Source organism: Balaenoptera borealis (genome assembly GCF_965194805.1).
Source record: "Balaenoptera borealis genome assembly, chromosome: 6".
Lineage (NCBI taxonomy): Eukaryota > Metazoa > Chordata > Mammalia > Artiodactyla > Balaenopteridae > Balaenoptera > Balaenoptera borealis.
Window position 1 is genome coordinate 7,151,204 of NC_138863.1, and position 17,744 is coordinate 7,168,947.

Genomic DNA, 17,744 nt, shown 5'->3' on the forward strand with positions numbered 1-17,744 from the left:
TCCCTGAAACCAGTGTGCTCCAACCCCAAGCTGGCTTCACTCCCACGCCACACCGGCCCGCCCAGTCACCCTGGCCCGCCACTGCCACTGGGACGGCCCCCCTCCCTGCTCGTTCCAAAACCACCTTGAGTCAACAATTCTGTCATTCCTCTCACACATCTTCCGTATCCCCCCCGCATCTGCTACACCTGGGTGATACACCTGTGTGATGTCTCCCAGCCCTGCCTGCCCGGAGCTTCCGGGATCCCACTACCTCCTCACTCACAGTCATCAAGGATGCGGTAGGAACTCCCCAACCCAGTTCAGAGACCTCCTCAGACTGGCCCCAACACACAATTAACTCCTGCGTTATCTGCCCACAGGATCCCTGCCCACTTACTGCCCCCAGATCAATTCTAAGCGGAGAACAGCCTTAGTATCAGAGTCTGAACCCAGCTTGGAGGCCCAGAGGGCAAGGGAAAAGAGAAGATGTCAGGGGCATAGGTCAGAGTCACTGAGCCCTAAAATCCCAACAGTCTCTGTCTGGACATCTCCAGTGACGGGGAATTCACTGCTACCTTCGGACAGCTCTGAAATCCAAAGCTGAAGTCTGTCCTCGCCCACGGTACTAATTCCACACTCTCCTGTCCCACGCCCGAGAGGGCGTATGTGTGGCGACCTCGCCCTCATCACTCCCGGGGCTTCTCTGCCCGTCCACCCCGCCCCCTTTTGGATGGGCAGGTTCTCACCGGAGCATAGAGCAGGGGTCCCCCGCTCATCTGGCCAGGACAGCATCCTCCAAATCGCTCTCGTTCCACAACGTGATCCAAAAACAGTTTAGCTTTTTTTGTAGTTGCATCTCCTCGCTGACTCAGGTTAAACCTGCTTTCAATGAAAATCGCCCACCCTGCCCACTAGCTGTGGGCTCCTCGTCGCGTTTGTAACACGCCGTGTCCTCCCAGGTGCTCCTGGGATGGGTGTCCTATTAATTGTCCAGCAACCTAAATGTGACCTTCTTAGTCACTGCGCTCTCCTTTCTGGCCACCAGAAATTGCAGGCTGACTCTCCAAGGGAAGTCTGGATTAGCCAGCAGGATGGGACCTGTCCAACAGATCCCATAGTGCATACCCAGCATTTATGGAGAAGGACATGGATGCTGGGACGGCAGGGACCTTGCTGGGGTCACACAGCTGACCTTGACAGCGAAGGAGCTTCCCAGGCCCCCACAAGTCTGGCAGTGCCCCTGCCCCCAACCAAGCTGCCTCAGGGCAGGACCCTGTCTTAATGCTTCTCAATCTCTAACACCTTAATGCTCGCTTCTCTGGGCAGGTCATCACTCGAATGTCACCAGACCTGCAGGCAGGGAGGACAGGAGGCCATGTCCCAAGGTGAAACTTCTGCTCTGCAGAAGACCAGAATGGTCTTGGATGCTCAAATGTCTCCTGACCAGAAAGTCTGAATTCCTGCCTTAGATAAACAAGGATGTTCTCTGCCTGGGGGTGGGGGAAGCCCACGCCCCTCCTGAATATTCTAAGATCACCCGACCAACTGCCCTGAAATCCTGGTGTGTGTTCGGCCTGGGGTCGGGGGAAGGGAAGGGTTTGAGCACTCACCCATGGGAAACTCCACAGGCGGGGCTTGGGGACACCTGGCTGTTAAGTAGAGGGGTGCAGTGGGAAAGGGGGGGTGTGCTCTCAAGTCCAGGCCCCATTCTTTCTGTTTTGCACAAGAAAGCAGAGACAGAAGAGGTGGTTCTTCCTGTGGTTCTTTCCTGAGTCTCTAAGCCCTTTGAGAACATGATAGCGGTTCTGGACCCGAAATCAAGAAGAACGTATAGACACATACACACGCAGCCTCTGCACACAGTTTACATCCCCCCAAACCTCCACAGAACCCACGGGACCCCGGGTTCTAAGTGAGTGGGGAGCCACAAAGAATTCCTAGTTTGGCTCCCCTGTCTGGCAGCCCCCTACCAGCTTACACCTCATTCGAAGGACGCACGTGGTTCACTCCACTCTAAGACCCCTACCCTAGAATAAGGTCTGTGTTGGGAGGAAAAAGGGGTTTGCCTGGCAGTCCTGGTGTATTCCTAATACACCCCTTTTTCCTATGAAAAGTGTCCTGGTTCAGATGCTCTATCTTCTATGGTCACCCCAGAGGGAGGTAACCATTCTGTTACCCCAGTCCCTGGGAGAGCTGTGGGATGCGGGAGGGCTTGTCTTTCCCACAGCTGCCATACAACATCATCTTATCAGAGAGGCCACTAAGCCACCAACCAGACTTGACCCCCAGTGGACGGCAAGAGGTTTGTCCTCGCAGGGTTTAAGACCTCCCATTTCTAAAAAGGGAACCCTCCTACACCGTTGGTGGGAATGTAAGTTGGTATAGCCACTATGGAAACAGTATGAAGGTTCCTCATTACCATATGATCCAGCAATCCCACTCCTGAGCATATATGCAGACAAAACCCTAATCCAAAAAGATACATGTGCCTCTATGTTCATAGCAGTGCAATTCACCATAGCCAAGACATGGAAACAACCTAAATGTCCACCAACAGAAGAATGGATAAAGAAGATGTGGTACATATACACAATGGAATACTACTCAGCCATAAAAAAGAACAAAATAATGCCATTTGCAGCAACATGGATGCAACTAGAGATTATCATACTAAGTGAAGTAAGTCAGAAAGAGAAAGACAAATACCATATGGTATCACTTATATGTGGAATCTAAAATATGACATAAATGAACCTACCTATGAAACAGAAACAGACTTACAGTCATAGAGAACAGACTTGTGTTTGCCAAGGGGGAGGCAGTTGGGGGAGGGATGGAGTGGGAAGCTGGGGTCAGCAGATGTAAGTTATTGTATATGGAATGGATAAACGACAAGGTCCTACTGTATAGCACAGAGAACTATATTCAGTATCCTATGATGAACCAGAATGGAAAAGAATATTAAAAAAAAGAATGTATATATGTATAACTGAATCACTTTTCTGTACAGCAGAAATTAACACAACATTGTAAATCAACTATACTTCAATTAAAAAAATAAATAATAATTTAAAAAAAGACTTCCCATCTCTAAATTTACTGTCCTGGGACCTGTCACTCTCTGACAGCCCTTCCTATTCTTCCCACGACTCTTTCTTTCTGTGGCCATACATCTTCCTTTCCCTTGCTTTGGTTTCCTGGAGTTCCCCTCACCATTTTTTGCTACCCTCTCTCGACTTATTCAGCAAATGTTTACAGTACTTGAAAGTTAGTTACACAAGCCACTTTCAGCATTTTCCCCACAAGTGTTGCCTCTGAATAGAATTAACAACCCTCAATTATAAAATGATACATGAATGCATCCAAATTGCAGTGGTTAAACTGTAATTTTCATTGACAGAGATGTGGTCGCCAGGATGCACAGATTATTTCAAATTTCCTCAAATCTGAATGGGAGTGGAATTCCATACTCTGGCATCTTTAGCCTGATGAGAGTGACTGAAAACTGTTCTCTTTCTCCTCTAGAGCACTCAAAACCAGGGACAACTGAGAGAAGTTATTGTTCCCCAGTCATTCTGCTGAGAAACAATTGGACTTGTTTCCATGGAGACCAGGGACTCTGAGGATTTGGGAAAGCCCCAGAAGAAATCAGTGAGTGGTTTGTGGGAGATTGACGAGCTGGCCAGTGTGAGACCTGAGGTCCTCTCAGAAGAGAGGACGCCCCATGCCGACCAGGAGATGCAAGACAAAGCACCCCATTACTACACCCTTATCCAGAGAAACTCCATCTTCAATCGCACTGTGAGACACAGAAGCAAAGGCAAAGCCAGAGGCACTCCCGAACAGAACTGCGGACACCTGGCAGGTCAGTACCAGGGACGATTGTCACAGCTGCTCCTTGACATCCAGTTGGAGTCACTGGGGCTGAAAGCCCCACTTAAATGAAAGGAGAATAAAAGGCACTGAAAATGAACAAGGACAGGGTCAATAAGGTGGAACACTTTGAAGCCCTTATCCAAAGAATTCAAATTCCCCCAGTAAGATGATGTGGATACTTCAGGAGAGTGTGCTGACCCAAGTGATACAGTAAGACTGGCTTCTCTTAAAAGAGCCGTCTTGTTCCAGGACTCAGCAAACCCCCCAGATTCCATGCATTCTAGAAGGGAGGCTTTCAGTTGTCTATGTGTAAGGATATCTGGGAACACGAGTTTCTCTCCTAACGTGAGGTTCTATCCTGTTCTCTCACCATCACCATGATAGCTAGAGTTTCTGTTGTCCTGAAAATATGAGAGATGAATACCGTGGGAATAGCCTTGCAGCGGGATCCCTTAATCTTTTTTTTTAAATTTAATTAATTAATTTATTTATTTATGGCTGTGTTGGGTCTTCGTTTCTGTGCGAGGGCTTTCTCTAGTTGCGGCGAGCGGGGGCCACTCTTCATCACGGTGCGCGGGCCTCTCACTATCGCGGCCTCTCTTGTTGCGGAGCACAGGCTCCAGACGCACAGGCTCAGTAGTTGTGGCTCACGGGCCTAATTGCTCCGCGGCATGTGGGATCTTCCCAGACCAGGGCTCGAACCCGTGTTCCCTGCACTGGCAGGCAGATTCTCAACCACTGCACCACCAGGGAAGCCCCCTTAATCTTTTAAACCAGTTCCTAGCACATTTTATCTGCTCAAAGCATATCTGTTGAGCAGAATAGGACCAGAAACGTTTACAAACGGGGGTTGTCAGAGCTGAACCTCCTTCCCCTGTGACTTGCCCACGTGGCTGAGCGGGCAGCATGCTGGGGTTGTGGACCGTGTGACAGTTTCTTAGCCCCTGGGGTACGGCAGCTGTCACTGGACAGATAGCACGCTGCCCTGTGTGTGTGGGGGAGACATGAACTGGTTCAAAAACTTTCATTAAACTCTATCCAGTAGCCTTTTGCCACATGTTAAACCACCCTTAAAACCTAGAGACGGGACAACAATATTTATTATTTCTCTTGATTCTGGGGGTTGACTGGGTGGCTCCTCTGTCTGGGCCACTTTGTCTGACCTCTGCAGTGAGCTGGTGGCTCATCTGGGGTTGGAAGGTCAAGGACAGCCTCTCTGGCCACTAGCGAGCTGGTTGGTCCACAAGGGCCTCACCTGGACTGTTTGTCTCTGCTCCACATGTGGCTCGTTCTCCAGGAGGCTAGCTCGGGCTTGTCCACAGGGCAGCAGGGTTCCCAGAGGGCAGGAGCAGAAGCCTCCAGGTCTTGAGACCCGGGGTCAGAGCCGCACAGTCACTTCTACCGCATTCTATCTGTCCGCGCAGCTCACAGGTCCAGCCCAGATAAAAGCAGATGGAGAAATGAACTCCACTGCTTGATGTGAGGAGCAGCGAAGAAGGCATGGCTGTCTGCCACCTACCACAAACATAGAATTTAGTGTTGAGTACCGTGCGAAGCAAGAGAAATACAGCAGTGGGAATACTATAGTCATGGGAGCGGGGTGGTTGGTACATTATATTACTCTCTCAACTTCTGTGTATGTTTGAAAATTTCCATAAGAGTTAAAAGCACACACACATGAATAAGTGGGAGTCTCTACCCTTGAGAAACCCAAAATATTGTAATGATGTCATTTTACTGCAAGCAATGTGGCAAAGTTTATAAGAGAGGTAAAGGCAAAAAAAGTAGACCCTCTGGAAGGGTTAGGAATGATTCCCCCAAAGAAGATGATATTTTAGGTGAGCCCTGAAGGATGCATTAGGACGTGGCCGGAAAGAACAGCAGCTAACTTGGCTGAGCACTTGTGGGTACTTATTCGCTAAGATAGGCAGGCATTTCAAGGCAGTTCTTACCATACCCATTTTACAGATTAAAAAAAAATAACCAAGGCCCAGAGAAACTGAGTCGCTTACCCCAAATCACACAGCTAGTGAGTGGTATGGCTTGATTTAGAGTTCAGATTCTCCTAGTCCCAGAACCTGTGCAGATGGAGAAGGGGGTTAGAGCAGCTCTGTCCAGCAGAAATGTAATGCAAGCCACATACGTCGTTTAAAATTTTTTTACATTAAAAAGTAAACAGAAATGAGTAAAATTAATTTTAACAATGTATTCTATTTAACCCAATACATCCAAAATATTATAATTTTATCCTATAGTCAATAATCGATATAAAAATTAGTAATAAGATATTTCACAGTCTTTTTGTGGTACTGTTTTTGAAATCTGTTGAGTATTTTGTATTTATAGTCTCTCTCAATTTGCATACTAAATTTTCATTGGAAATTCTTGATCTGGATTTAGATTTCATAAAATGTGCAGTCAAAGAAGTAGTTTACAGCCAGAGAAGTTATTAAATGTACAGCCAGAAAAGTTAATCAAAGTAGAAACAATCCCCAGATTACTCCTAATGTCCTCAAAAGTTTTCCAATAATGAAACTATCAGTTTTTACATTTAAATTTAAATTAACTTAAGTTTTTAAAAAATGAAGAATTTACGTTAGTCACATGAGCCACATTTCAAGTGTGTAATAGCCCCACGTGGCTAGTGGCTACCCCATCGGACCTTGCAGGGTTAGAGCGTTGAAAGCAGAGAGAAAAGCAGAATCAGCTGCCCAAAGTCGGGGTGGGGGACTTTCGGAGCAGGAGAAAAGGTGGGTGTGGGGCTGTGTTTGAGATGAGGCTGGAGAGGGAAACGGGGTTGATGGGGAGACAGCCTCAAGTTTGTCGCCTCCAAGACAAGTGGAGGCTGCCGACGCCAGTGTAGACACCAGGGCCACGGCCAAAGATGCCATTTATGTTCAGACCATAAATACTCTCATCAGACTCACAGTTTTATTTGTAAAGTGACTTCCTCATTTCAGCTCCCTGGAGTTAACTCTCAAGACAGCCCAGCATCCCCTGATCCAGGGTCCAAGGAGAAAACACTGTTCTGCTGAGGAGCAGACGGTCCACCCCCTAACAAGGAAAGAAGGCTGACGCTCTGGGTTCACGGTTTGTGATCTGGGTCTGGAAAGTGAGGACAGTCTCCATCTCATCTGCTAAGGGGTGTCCTTTCAAAGTCATACGAGAACATTAATTAACAACCCCACCTATGGTTGATCTGACACTCTAGGGCAGGTGACTTATTACTTAATATCTATTAGGACTCAGAAATTGTAAAGTTAGATGTTAAAAAACTGATAAGTTGCAAATGATTTTTGTCCAGTAGAAATGATAACACCAGTGTTTACGGTTCTATTGTCCTCTAAGACATTAACCAGGTTTGTATCCAAGTTTTCAAGCTCATTTCTGATTTTCTTTTTTCCGCTATACATGCACATATGGATGGATGTGTGTGTGGATGTATGTGTGGCTATGAAGTTTCTCGTACCATAATTATGATTTTCATAGTGATGGCGTTGCAGGTCACTGAATACAGCACAAAAAGTGGCAAATTCCCCTTTGGGGGCGTGAGAGGAAGGACACCCCTCTTCACTCCACTTCCTTCCCCTCTCAGGGTGACAGTGCTACCGTCCTAGTCTCATAGAGAGAACTGCCTGGAAAGGGGAGATGCACATTCCTAACTCCCTACATGTCTCACATGTCACAGATACACTGGAAGATGGGAACTCTGTAAATGAGCCCCTGAACTTGAATTTCCCCCAGAGCAGAACTCGACCCTGGAGAATACCAACAGGGACAGACCTAGGAGCCAAGAGAGCAAGGTGAGAGACAGCAAATCATGCGGGGTTGGTTCATGAAACAATGTAACAAGGGTCGCTCTGCAGAGTCTTGACGGGGCTACAAGGGTGTCTTGTGTTTAAAAAATAATAATAACTTTTAGTTGTTCATGTTTTTAAAAACTCCATTTTTTTTTTAGATTCCATATATATGCATTAGCATAAGGTATTTGTTTTCCTCTTTCTGACTTACTTCACTCTGTATGACAGACTCTAGGTCCATCCACCTCACTACAAATAACTCTATTTCATTTCTTTTTATGGCTTTTTATGGCTTTTAATATTCCATTGTATATATAACCTAGAGGGGTGGGATAGGGAGGGTGGGAAGGGGGCTCAGAGGGAGGGGATATGGGGATATATGTATGCATATGGCTGATTCACTTTGTTGTACAACAGAAACTAACATAGTATTGTGAAGCAATTATACTCCAGTAAAGATCTATTAAAAATAAATAAATAAATCACCCTCAGAGCTCTGAGTAGTGCCTCAGTTAAAAAAAAAAAAAAAAAAAACTCCACAATGTCCTTTAAAAAAGATAAATAGCTCCACTGTTACTCTCCTGTCACAAAACTAGGAAACTTTAGGTACTAAACACATGAAGAAGTAGAAAAGAAAAATCACTGCATCACCACCACCCAGAGGTTTTTATGTGTTGTAACTGTTTTGTCTTTTTATCTATATGTTTTATGCATATTTTCTCTTCATAAAATGGGATCTTATATACATGCCATCTTGAAACCTACTTAACAATATAGGCAAACTTCAGAGGTATTGAGGGTTTGGTTCCAGATCATCACAATAAAGTGAATCTTGCAGCATAGCAAGTAGCATGAATTTTTTGGTTTCCCAGTGCATATAAATGTTATGTTTACACTACACTGTGGTCTATTAAGTGTGCAATAGCATTATGTCTAAAAAATATACATAACTTAATTTAAAAATACTTTACTGCTAAAAAATCCTAACCATTATCTTACAACACAGGGTTGCTACAAAGCTTCAATTTGTAAAAGAAAAAAAAAAAAAAAAAACCTACCCAGTATCTGCAAAGCACAATAAAGCAAAGTGCAATAAAACAAAGTATTCCTGTATATCATGTCACTAAATATTTTTCTACATCATGATTTAATGGCTATAAAATAATCTATAGCATGGTTGGATTGTGATTAATTAATCATGCTCCTGTTGTTTGGATGCTTGGATATTTTATCAGCTGGGACTGAATTTAGCTGCTTGTAACCAAAAAACCCAAATAACACAGCCTAACAAGGCAGAGGTCTATTTGGTTCTTGTGTGAAAGAAATCTGGAGGATTGTGACAGCAGCTTCTCATGCCGTCAGGGACCCAGGCTCCTTCTAGCCTCTTCTCTGCCATCTGTCAAAATGACTGCCAGAGCTCCAGCCATCAGAGCCTCAGTTTAGGTGGAGGGAAGGAGAAAAGCGGAGGACAGGGGGACACATGCCAGCCTAGTCTGCCCTCCTTTAAGGAGTTTCCCTGAAGCCTACTCAACAATTAGTGGCCAAATTGGGTCTTATTGGTCAAAACTGGGTCACATGGCCACCTCCACCTGTAAGGAAGCTGAGAAATGTGTGTTGTTTTTAAATCAGGCCTGTTTCTGTCCCGAATAAATTGGTTCCATAGGAGAGAAGAAAGGGGAGTGGATACAAGGGAAGCGGCAGCAATCTCTGACCTGAGGGCGTTTCATATTTTTGCTATTTTTTAAGCCACACTATGATAAATATCACTGTGACAAAATCCTGAAGCCAATCCCTCATTATTTCCTTAAGTTAAATTCCTAGAAACTTCACACTCTACAAATCCCTGGGTAGTTATGAGAAATAATGTCCCCATATCTGCACTGGGGAAGCACGGACTGGGCCACCTGTCCCACCAAGAGGTGGGGAGGCACCCCTTTGCTTCCTGACATTACTTTGCCCATAGGGCCTCGATTTATATAGAGATATAGTAACAAGGACCTATTTTACTTACAGGTAATTATATGTTAGGGGCAACTGCTTCCTGCTGTGTCTGATTTGGCTCTGATAAATCTCAGGAACCAAACACAACACAATCAATGTCCGACCACCTACACAGGATACTCCAAGAGAAAGTGAGGTCGCCCTTGTCGAGGGGTAACAAGGGTGATGGTACAAGTATTTGACAAGCAGGACCCAGCGCTGGAGCAAGGGTCCCGAAAGGGCAGAGGAGCGGCCCTTGGGAGCGGTGGTTCAGGAAAGTGGCTATTTCCCAATCAGCACATAAATGTTTTCATATCTTAACACTCAATAAAAACAAAAAACAGGGTAGGGGTGAGGAGAGTGGCTGCTGGGTTTTGTTTGGAGGGAACTGTTGGGGTGCCCTGAGTCATCCCCTTCTCCCCAAGGGGGGCTCCTCCTTGTATTTGTAAGGGTTCCTCAGAGAAACAGAGCCAACAAGATATGGAGAGAGAGCGAAAGAGAGAGAGAGAGAGAGAGGGAGAGATTCATTTTAAGGGACTGGCTCCCACAGTTGTGGAGGCTTGCTGAGTCCAAAACCTGCAGGGTGGGCCGGCAGCTGGGGACTCAAGGAAGAGCTGTCATCTGAGTCCATAGGCGGCTGCTGGCACAATACCTTTTTACTCCGGTGAGGTTAGTCTTTGTTCTATTGAGACCTCCGACTCTTCGGATGAGGCCCACTCACATTAAGAAGGGTCCTCTGCTTTACTCAAAGTCCACTGATTTAAGTGTTAATCTCATCCAGAAAACACCTTCACAGAAACATGCAGAATAATGTTTGACCAAATATCTGAGCATCATGGCCCAGCCAAGTTGATAAATCAAATTAACCATCACACCTCTCACCTTAATCCTGGTGAGGGGGGCTTCAAGAGAGGGAGGGCTTGGAAATTTCAAATCTGGGGGATACAAAGGCTGGAAACATCTAGAGGTGAGCTGGCTGACAGCCTGCATGGGAGGCGAGGGGAGCAGGGCCGAGAAAGGAGTGAGGGGCATCTACACCAAAGGCAAGGCAGAGGTATGTGTTTTCTTGAAAGCAAGTGTGGACCTCAAGGAAAGGAACCAGCTCTGAACCACTGTGAAAAGAACTCCACCCAAAAGACTTCCTGCTAGGGGCCAGGTGAACCTTGGCAGAAAGTGGCTGCAGAAACGTGGGGCGTCACAAGTGGCCAGCTTGAGAGCTTTGCACACGCCCCAAAACTGCAGTCAGAGACCCCTGGCAAGGTATCTCTGAGGAGCCCCTACAATTGCCCCACTTTCAGGGCCCAAAGTGCAGCTAGGGGGACAGGGAGAAGACAGAGCATGAAGCAGAGGCTTCCCAGCTTTGGGAGGCCTGGATGTGGAGAAGGAGTTGGAGTTTTGTTTTGTTTTGTTTTGTTTTAACTTTTGGGTTTATTTATTTATTTATTTATTTATTTATTTATTTATTTATGGCTGTGTTGGGTCTTCGTTTCTGTGCGAGGGCTTTCTCTAGTTGCGGCAAGTGGGGGCCACTCTTCATCATGGTGCGTGGGCCTCTCACTATCACGGCCTCTCTTGTTGCAGAGCACAGGCTCCAGACGCGCAGGCTCAGTAGTTGTGGCTCAAGGGCCTAGTCGCTCCGCGGCATGTGGGATCTTCCCAGACCAGGGCTCGAACCCGTGTCCCCCGCATTGGCAGGCAGATTCTCAACCACTGCGCCACCAGGGAAGCCTGGAGTTGGAGTTTTGAAATAGCTTTCAGGTGCACTTTTTATACCCAGCAAAAGAGGCCATTTGTTTATAAGCTAAGAGTGACCAGAAAAACTTTGCCTGTGGTCTGCCTGCGATTTCACCCAAGGCTGGGCAGGCAGTACCAACCCACAGAGCAGGCTGAAGTGGGGAGTCGAGGGGAAGATGAGAGCCCTTTCTGTCTGCTCCTCACTGAGTCAATTTGGCTCACAGAAGTCACCTGTGCTTCCTTCCGTCTTGGGCTTAGTGAGGACAGAGGTTTGGGGGAGCATATCTAGGTCAGTCTCAGGAGCCCCAATGTGACACTTGTTTCTATTATGTTTTCTGAGCTGGATTTCTATGGCCAGGCAGGTCACAAGGTGCTTATGGAAAAGCTTTCTAGTCAAAAACCTCCTGCTGGGCTGTCAGGCTCCCACAGCTTTGAATTACTGCTTTTATAGGTAAAGTTCCAAATATGAGTTTCTCCTGGGAAACATTACCATTCGACAGTTAATGAACCACCACATCAATATCTGCTTGACATGAGACATCTGGGGTACCATTAGTGAGTGCCATCCATCCTCTTCCGGTCACTCCTCATTTCACCAGCACCTTGGCATACAGAGGCTCAGATCTTTATTTGTGTGAAGTAATTTAATCTCTGCTCTTGCCCACATCTCTGTGTCCCTCTCTTTATACACTGTGCGCCTCATGTAAAGTGCCATGGTTGACTCTGAGCATCTCTTGTTCGGCTTCCATGGTCACTTTCCCAATGCTGTTAGCCATCCACTCCTGTTGAAATCCCCTTTGCTCTAAGCCAGGAAAATAATTCTCTACCTCCTTGCTGATTTGAGTGTATAAATGCAAGATTCTGATCTAAATTTGACCCCCCCCCCAAAAAAAGGAAAGAAAGAGAACCCCACATTGTACAAAGACTGGAAGCAATTGAAGGAGGACTAGAGTGTTATGCTGGGCCCCAAACATTTTACCCCTCTTTTTTGTAATTGTCACTATAGTAAATGCTTTCATAAAGGCAATTTTAATAGTACTTATTAAAGGAAATTTTACATTACAATAAAATGTACAAATCTTGGATATATAGCTTGATGAATGCATTAGTCAGTTTGGGCTCTCATAACAAAATACCATAGACTGATGGGTAGACAACAGAAATTTGTTTCTCACAGTCTGGAGGCCAGAAGTCCTGGATCAAGGTACCAGCATGGTCGGGTTCTGGTTTGCAGACAGCCACCTTCTTGCTGTGAATTCACACAGTGGAGAGGGAAAGTGAGCTCTGGTCTTTTCCTCTTCATGGGGCCCCACCCTCCCAAAGACCCCATCTCCAAATACCATCACACTGGGGGTTAGGGCTTCAACATATGAATTTGGGGCGGGGGGGGGATACAATTCACTCTATAGCAATGAACGTTTACATACATATACACCCACTTGACCATCAACCAGACCAAGATCTAGAACATGAGCCATGAAGCTAAGACCCTTTTCCTATAAATACCCATCCCTCTCAGACAGAACCATCTTCTGATTTCTATCACCGTTAGATTAATTTTGCTGGCTCATGAACTTCATAAAAACGGGATCACACAGTGTGTCATCTATAGTGTCTCTCTTACTTTAATCAACATAATATTTGAGATTCATCAATGTGTGTCTATCAGATTGTTCTTTTTATTGCTGAGAAGTATTACCACAATTTGCTTATCCGTCCTTCTGCCGATGACTATTTGGATTATTTCTAGTTTCAACTAATATAAAGTTGCTACGAATGTTCTTAGACAAGTCTTTTTGTGGATGTGTGTACTCATTTCTCCAGAGTGGGTACTCAGGAGTGGAAGTGTTGGGTCTTAGGATAGGTGTTTATTTAATGTTATTAGAAACAGCCAAGTAATTTCTCAAAATGCTTGACTATTTTACACTGCTACTTTACACTCCTATCAGCAAGATATCAAAGTTCCGGTTGCTCTAGATCCTCATCAATGCTTGGAATTGTCAATCTTTGTAACTATATCCACTCTAATATATTGTGGTTTCTCACTGTGATTTTAATTTGTATTACCCCAATGACTCATGATGTTGAGTACCTTTTCATATGTTTGTTGGCCATTCATGTACTTCTTCTGTGAAGTTCTTATTCAACTCTTTTGCCCATTTATTATTATTCTTTTAATTTGTAGGATTCTTTATGTATCTTGACCACAAATCCTTGGTCAGATAAATGAATTGCAAATATGTTCTACCAGTCTGTGGCTTGTCTTTTAATTTTCCTGTTTTTTAAAGAGCAGAAATTTTGACGAAGACTAACATCAATTTTTTTTCTTTTATTGTTTGTCCTTTTCCACTTTAAGAAAGATTTGACTACTTCAAAGTCAAAGATAGTCTCCTATGCTTTTCTTATGGATGTTTTATACTTTTAGCTTTCACATGTAGGTCTATGGTCCATATGGATATCCAGTTGCTCTGGCATCATTTATTAAAAAGAACGTCTGTTTCCCCCGATGAATTGCATTGGTGTTTTGTTTGGTTTTGATTTTGTTTTTCCGAAAATCCACTGACTGCAGACACATGGGTCTTTTCTGGACTTCTATTCTGTTTCATTGATCTAATTGTCTTTCCTTATGCCAGTATTACACTGCTTAAATACTGTAGCTTTATGCTAAGTTTTAAAATCTGGTAGTGTAAACCCTCCTACTTTGTTCTTTTTTAAGACTGTCTTGGCTATTTTAAGTCCTTTGCATTTCCATATAAATTTTAGAATCAGTTTGTCAATTTATATTCTGAAAAAAAGTATGCTAGGATTTTGGTTAAGATTGCATTATCTCTATAGATAAATTTGGAGATTATTGACACCTGAAGATTGAACAATATAAGGTACCAATCTATGAACATGTCCTAATTTTCCATTTATTTAGATACTCCTTAAATTAATCCAGCAATGATTTTATAGTATACTGTAGAAGATTTACACATATTTTAATTATATTTGTTTCTGTGCATTGAATGGTTTTCATCCTATTTTAAATGTCTGTGTTTTGTAATTTCATTTTTCAATTGTTTATTGGTAGTATGCATAAATACAATTAATTTCTGCATGTTCGCCCAGTATCATGTGACCTTGATAAGTTCAGCTGTAGTTCTGTTTGTATATTCCTTTGGATTCTCCACACACACAATCCTGTCTTCTGTGAATAAAGATAGTTTTAATTCTTTCTTTCCAATCATCATGCCTTCTATTTGTTTTCTCTTGTCTTATTGCACTGGTGAGGACTTCCATTATGATATTGAAAGAAGTAGTGAGAGTAGGAATCCTTATCTCATTCTCTGGTCACAGTTACTTTGATTGCAAAGATCAGAGCCTACTCAAATTTGTTCAAGTAAAAGAGGCATGTGGTAAGGATGCTGGAATCCCAAAGAATCCAAATAAAAGAGATGAAGCCCAACTCTATAGGAAGGGAAAAGCCATCAGGAGAGCCACTTTCTCCTCTTCTCAGGGGCCATGGGGCCCATTCCTCTCTGCTCTGTGGACTGCTTTATTCTCCTGCTCTCTTCTCAGACCAGCTTCTCTTGCTTGTCACATTGCACATGACCCAAAATGGCAGCCATAGCCGATATGACCTTTCAGCTTGGCTCTCCACAGCCAGTGGGGATTTTTGTGTCTCTAAGACAGAATTTCTAAGGAAAAAAATTCTGGTTGGCCATCCTTGGGTCAGGTGTTTAGCTCTGGACCAATCAGCTAAAAGAATAGGAGGCAGGATTAATGAGGTCATTCCCACTTCAGAGGAAACTGTGTTGGGGAGAATCTTTGAGAAGTATGTTAAGGAGAGCCAGGTACCCAAAGTGTATCTCATGTAATTAGAGTCTGGGCTTCCCACACGAGGGAATGCCAAAGGGGTCTTGGCTGAGGTGAGAAGCAGCAGAATGGAAGTTAGAGCAGTAGGGGCTGGAGGCTAGATTAGAGGATTAACGTCTTCTGAGACCCAGATGGCCAAGGAACCAGTCCTCCATTTGCTAGAAGTTTGGGTGGTACTGATACGAAGCATGTGATGTTCTTCTTAGTGGTCAGTACCTATCCCCAGAGGTTCTAGAATTGTCCGCAGCTCACCCAAGGGTGTCCTGCAAGTCCGCTTCCATACGCCCACAAGCAGGGTGTTCATGGTGCTGATGGGCAGTGCAACAGGAGGGGAACACAATTACTATAGACAGATGTGCTAGCAAGAGGAGTACAGGAAGGGAACTAATGTCTGTTGAGGGTCTTTATGTGTGCTATCGCTTTAAATTCTCTTACATTATTCCCATCTCACAGATTAGAAAACTAAGACTCAAAGTTAGTAAGTAGCCTTTGGTGGCACAGCTAGTAAGAAGAGAGCCAGACCAGGAACCCAGAGGCTTAGACTCCACACCCCATGACCTCCCACTTCCCAGGCTGCCCTGGATGGAGGTATTGCCAGGGTAACTTGGCTGTGAGAAGGAGGGTGTTACGGTTAACCTGCCCACAGTGGGCAAAGCCCAGAGGCACCCCCAGTCCGTCACCAGATCGGTCCCTTCAGGGTCCTCTCAAGTCAAGATGTTATAAGTTGGGTCTTTACTATAGATGTAATGTCCCAGAAATCATTTCATATCATAAAAGTACCAAATTGATAAATACAGATTCACACATATGAGAAAAGAACTCAAATGTGCTTTGATGAATTGACATTTCTATATAAAATTAAACTACATTATAAAATTTCACATGGGGCAATTTTTCGGCAGGCTGATGCTTCTTAAAAATATTTGTCCACTGACCTTCCCACTGAAAATGCCTTTGTCTTTTCCTGGCAGTGCCCTGAGGGAATTGCAGGAGTTTCTCATTGTTCCAAGGATTGTCAGCCTGTATTAAGCATTAGAGTCACCCCAGGGTTAACACTCACGAGGCAGCCAGGGGCAGCCTCATTCAGTGTTAACAGCTCTGCTCTACTTGGTCCAGCCAAACCTTCCTAATTATTAAATATTGTGACTATTATCCCTGGATCCATGTCCAAAATGATCATCGCCATGAAATCCCTCACTGCCATTAAAGGCTCATGCATGGCACTGTGAGTCTTTGAATGCTGATATGAGGGAGGGACCAGTTTCCATATTGGAAACTGTATATGTTTCCATGGAAATATACAAGTTCCATGTATTGTAACCCTGGGGGCAGCTTGTCAGATGTTCATAAATGCTAGTTTGGGTTGTCACTAGGAGAGCCTCACAGTCTTTACAATCTGTAAACACAAGAAACAAATGTTGAGTCACTGCAGATTGGCGGCTGTCTCTTTGATTCAAGGAAGCTGTTTTGGGTTTTGCCATTAGTCAGTCATTTGGGGCAATACAGGAGCTGAAGAAATGCAGCCTGACTCTAATCAGCCTCTAGAGCTACCAGTTTATAAGAAACACAGGAGCTAGAGGAACCAGTAAAACACACTGCAGTCGCAATCAACAAAATCCAGACAAGACAGATGACCCAATTTCTCAACATAGTACAAGGAGAAAACAAGAAAGTGAAGTAGCGATTCAAAGGTTCTCAAGGGAAAAACAAGAAAGTGAGGTAGCGATTCGAAGGTTCTCAAGCAACATCAACCAACTGCAACACGTAGACCTTACTTGAATCCTGTTTCAAACAAACACTGTGTCCCTCCTCTGGGATGGAAAGTTTCAAAGACAATCAGGGAAATTTGAACATGGATCAGATGTTTGATGATACTAAGAAATTATTAATTTTTTAAGGCATGTTAAAGGTATTATGGCTATTTATAAAGTCCTTTTCTTTTAGAGCTACATTCTGAAATATTTTGGATGAAATGGATATGATGTCTGGGATTTGCTTCAAAATAATGCAGGCCCAGGAAGGCGTGGGTAGAGTAGGGATGAAAGAATATAAGCCATGAGGTGGTTAGGAATCCACCTGCCAATGCAGGGGACGTGGGTTCAAGCTCTGGTCCGGGAAGAACCCACATGCCGCAGAGCAACTAAGCCCATGCACCACAACTTCTGAGCCTGCGCTCTAGAGCCTGTGAGCCACAGCTACTGAGCCCGCGTGCCTAGAGCCCGTGCTCCACGACAAAGAGAAGCCACCACAATGAGAAGCCCGCGCACTGCAACGAAAAGTAGCCCCCGCTCGCTGCAACTAGAGACAGCCCGCACACAGCAACGAAGACCCAATGCAGCCAAAAATAAATAAATAAAATTTAAAAATTAAAGGGACTTCCTCGGTGGCGCAGTGGTTGGGAATCCACCTGCCAATGCAGGGGACATGGGTTCGAGCCCTGGTCCGGGAAGATCCCACATGCCGCGGAGCAAATAAGCCCGTGCGCCACAACTACTGAGCCTGTGCTCTGGAGCC

General features: G+C 44.7%; 1 protein-coding gene and 1 long non-coding RNA gene across 7 annotated transcripts in view; one reads left to right on the forward strand and one right to left on the reverse strand.

The window, feature by feature from the left end:
• The first annotated feature begins 1,641 nt into the window (after positions 1-1,641).
• The window catches only part of LOC309630873 (ephexin-1-like), a 38,545-nt gene continuing 22,442 nt past the window's right edge, over positions 1,642-17,744 (forward strand). The window contains exons 1-2 of the mRNA XM_082396676.1: positions 1,642-3,847; positions 7,547-7,661. Coding sequence (XP_082252802.1) covers positions 3,586-3,847; positions 7,547-7,661 — 377 coding nt within the window. The 5' untranslated portion in view covers positions 1,642-3,585. The remainder of the gene's footprint in view (positions 3,848-7,546; positions 7,662-17,744) is intronic.
• The window catches only part of LOC309630874, a 37,345-nt gene continuing 23,917 nt past the window's right edge, over positions 4,317-17,744 (reverse strand). For all 6 annotated transcript variants that reach the window (XR_014245958.1, XR_014245959.1, XR_014245960.1 and 3 more), the window contains exons 3-4: positions 5,871-5,936; positions 4,317-5,373 (exon numbers count right to left, since the gene is read on the reverse strand). This is a non-coding gene — a long non-coding RNA (uncharacterized lncRNA). The remainder of the gene's footprint in view (positions 5,374-5,870; positions 5,937-17,744) is intronic.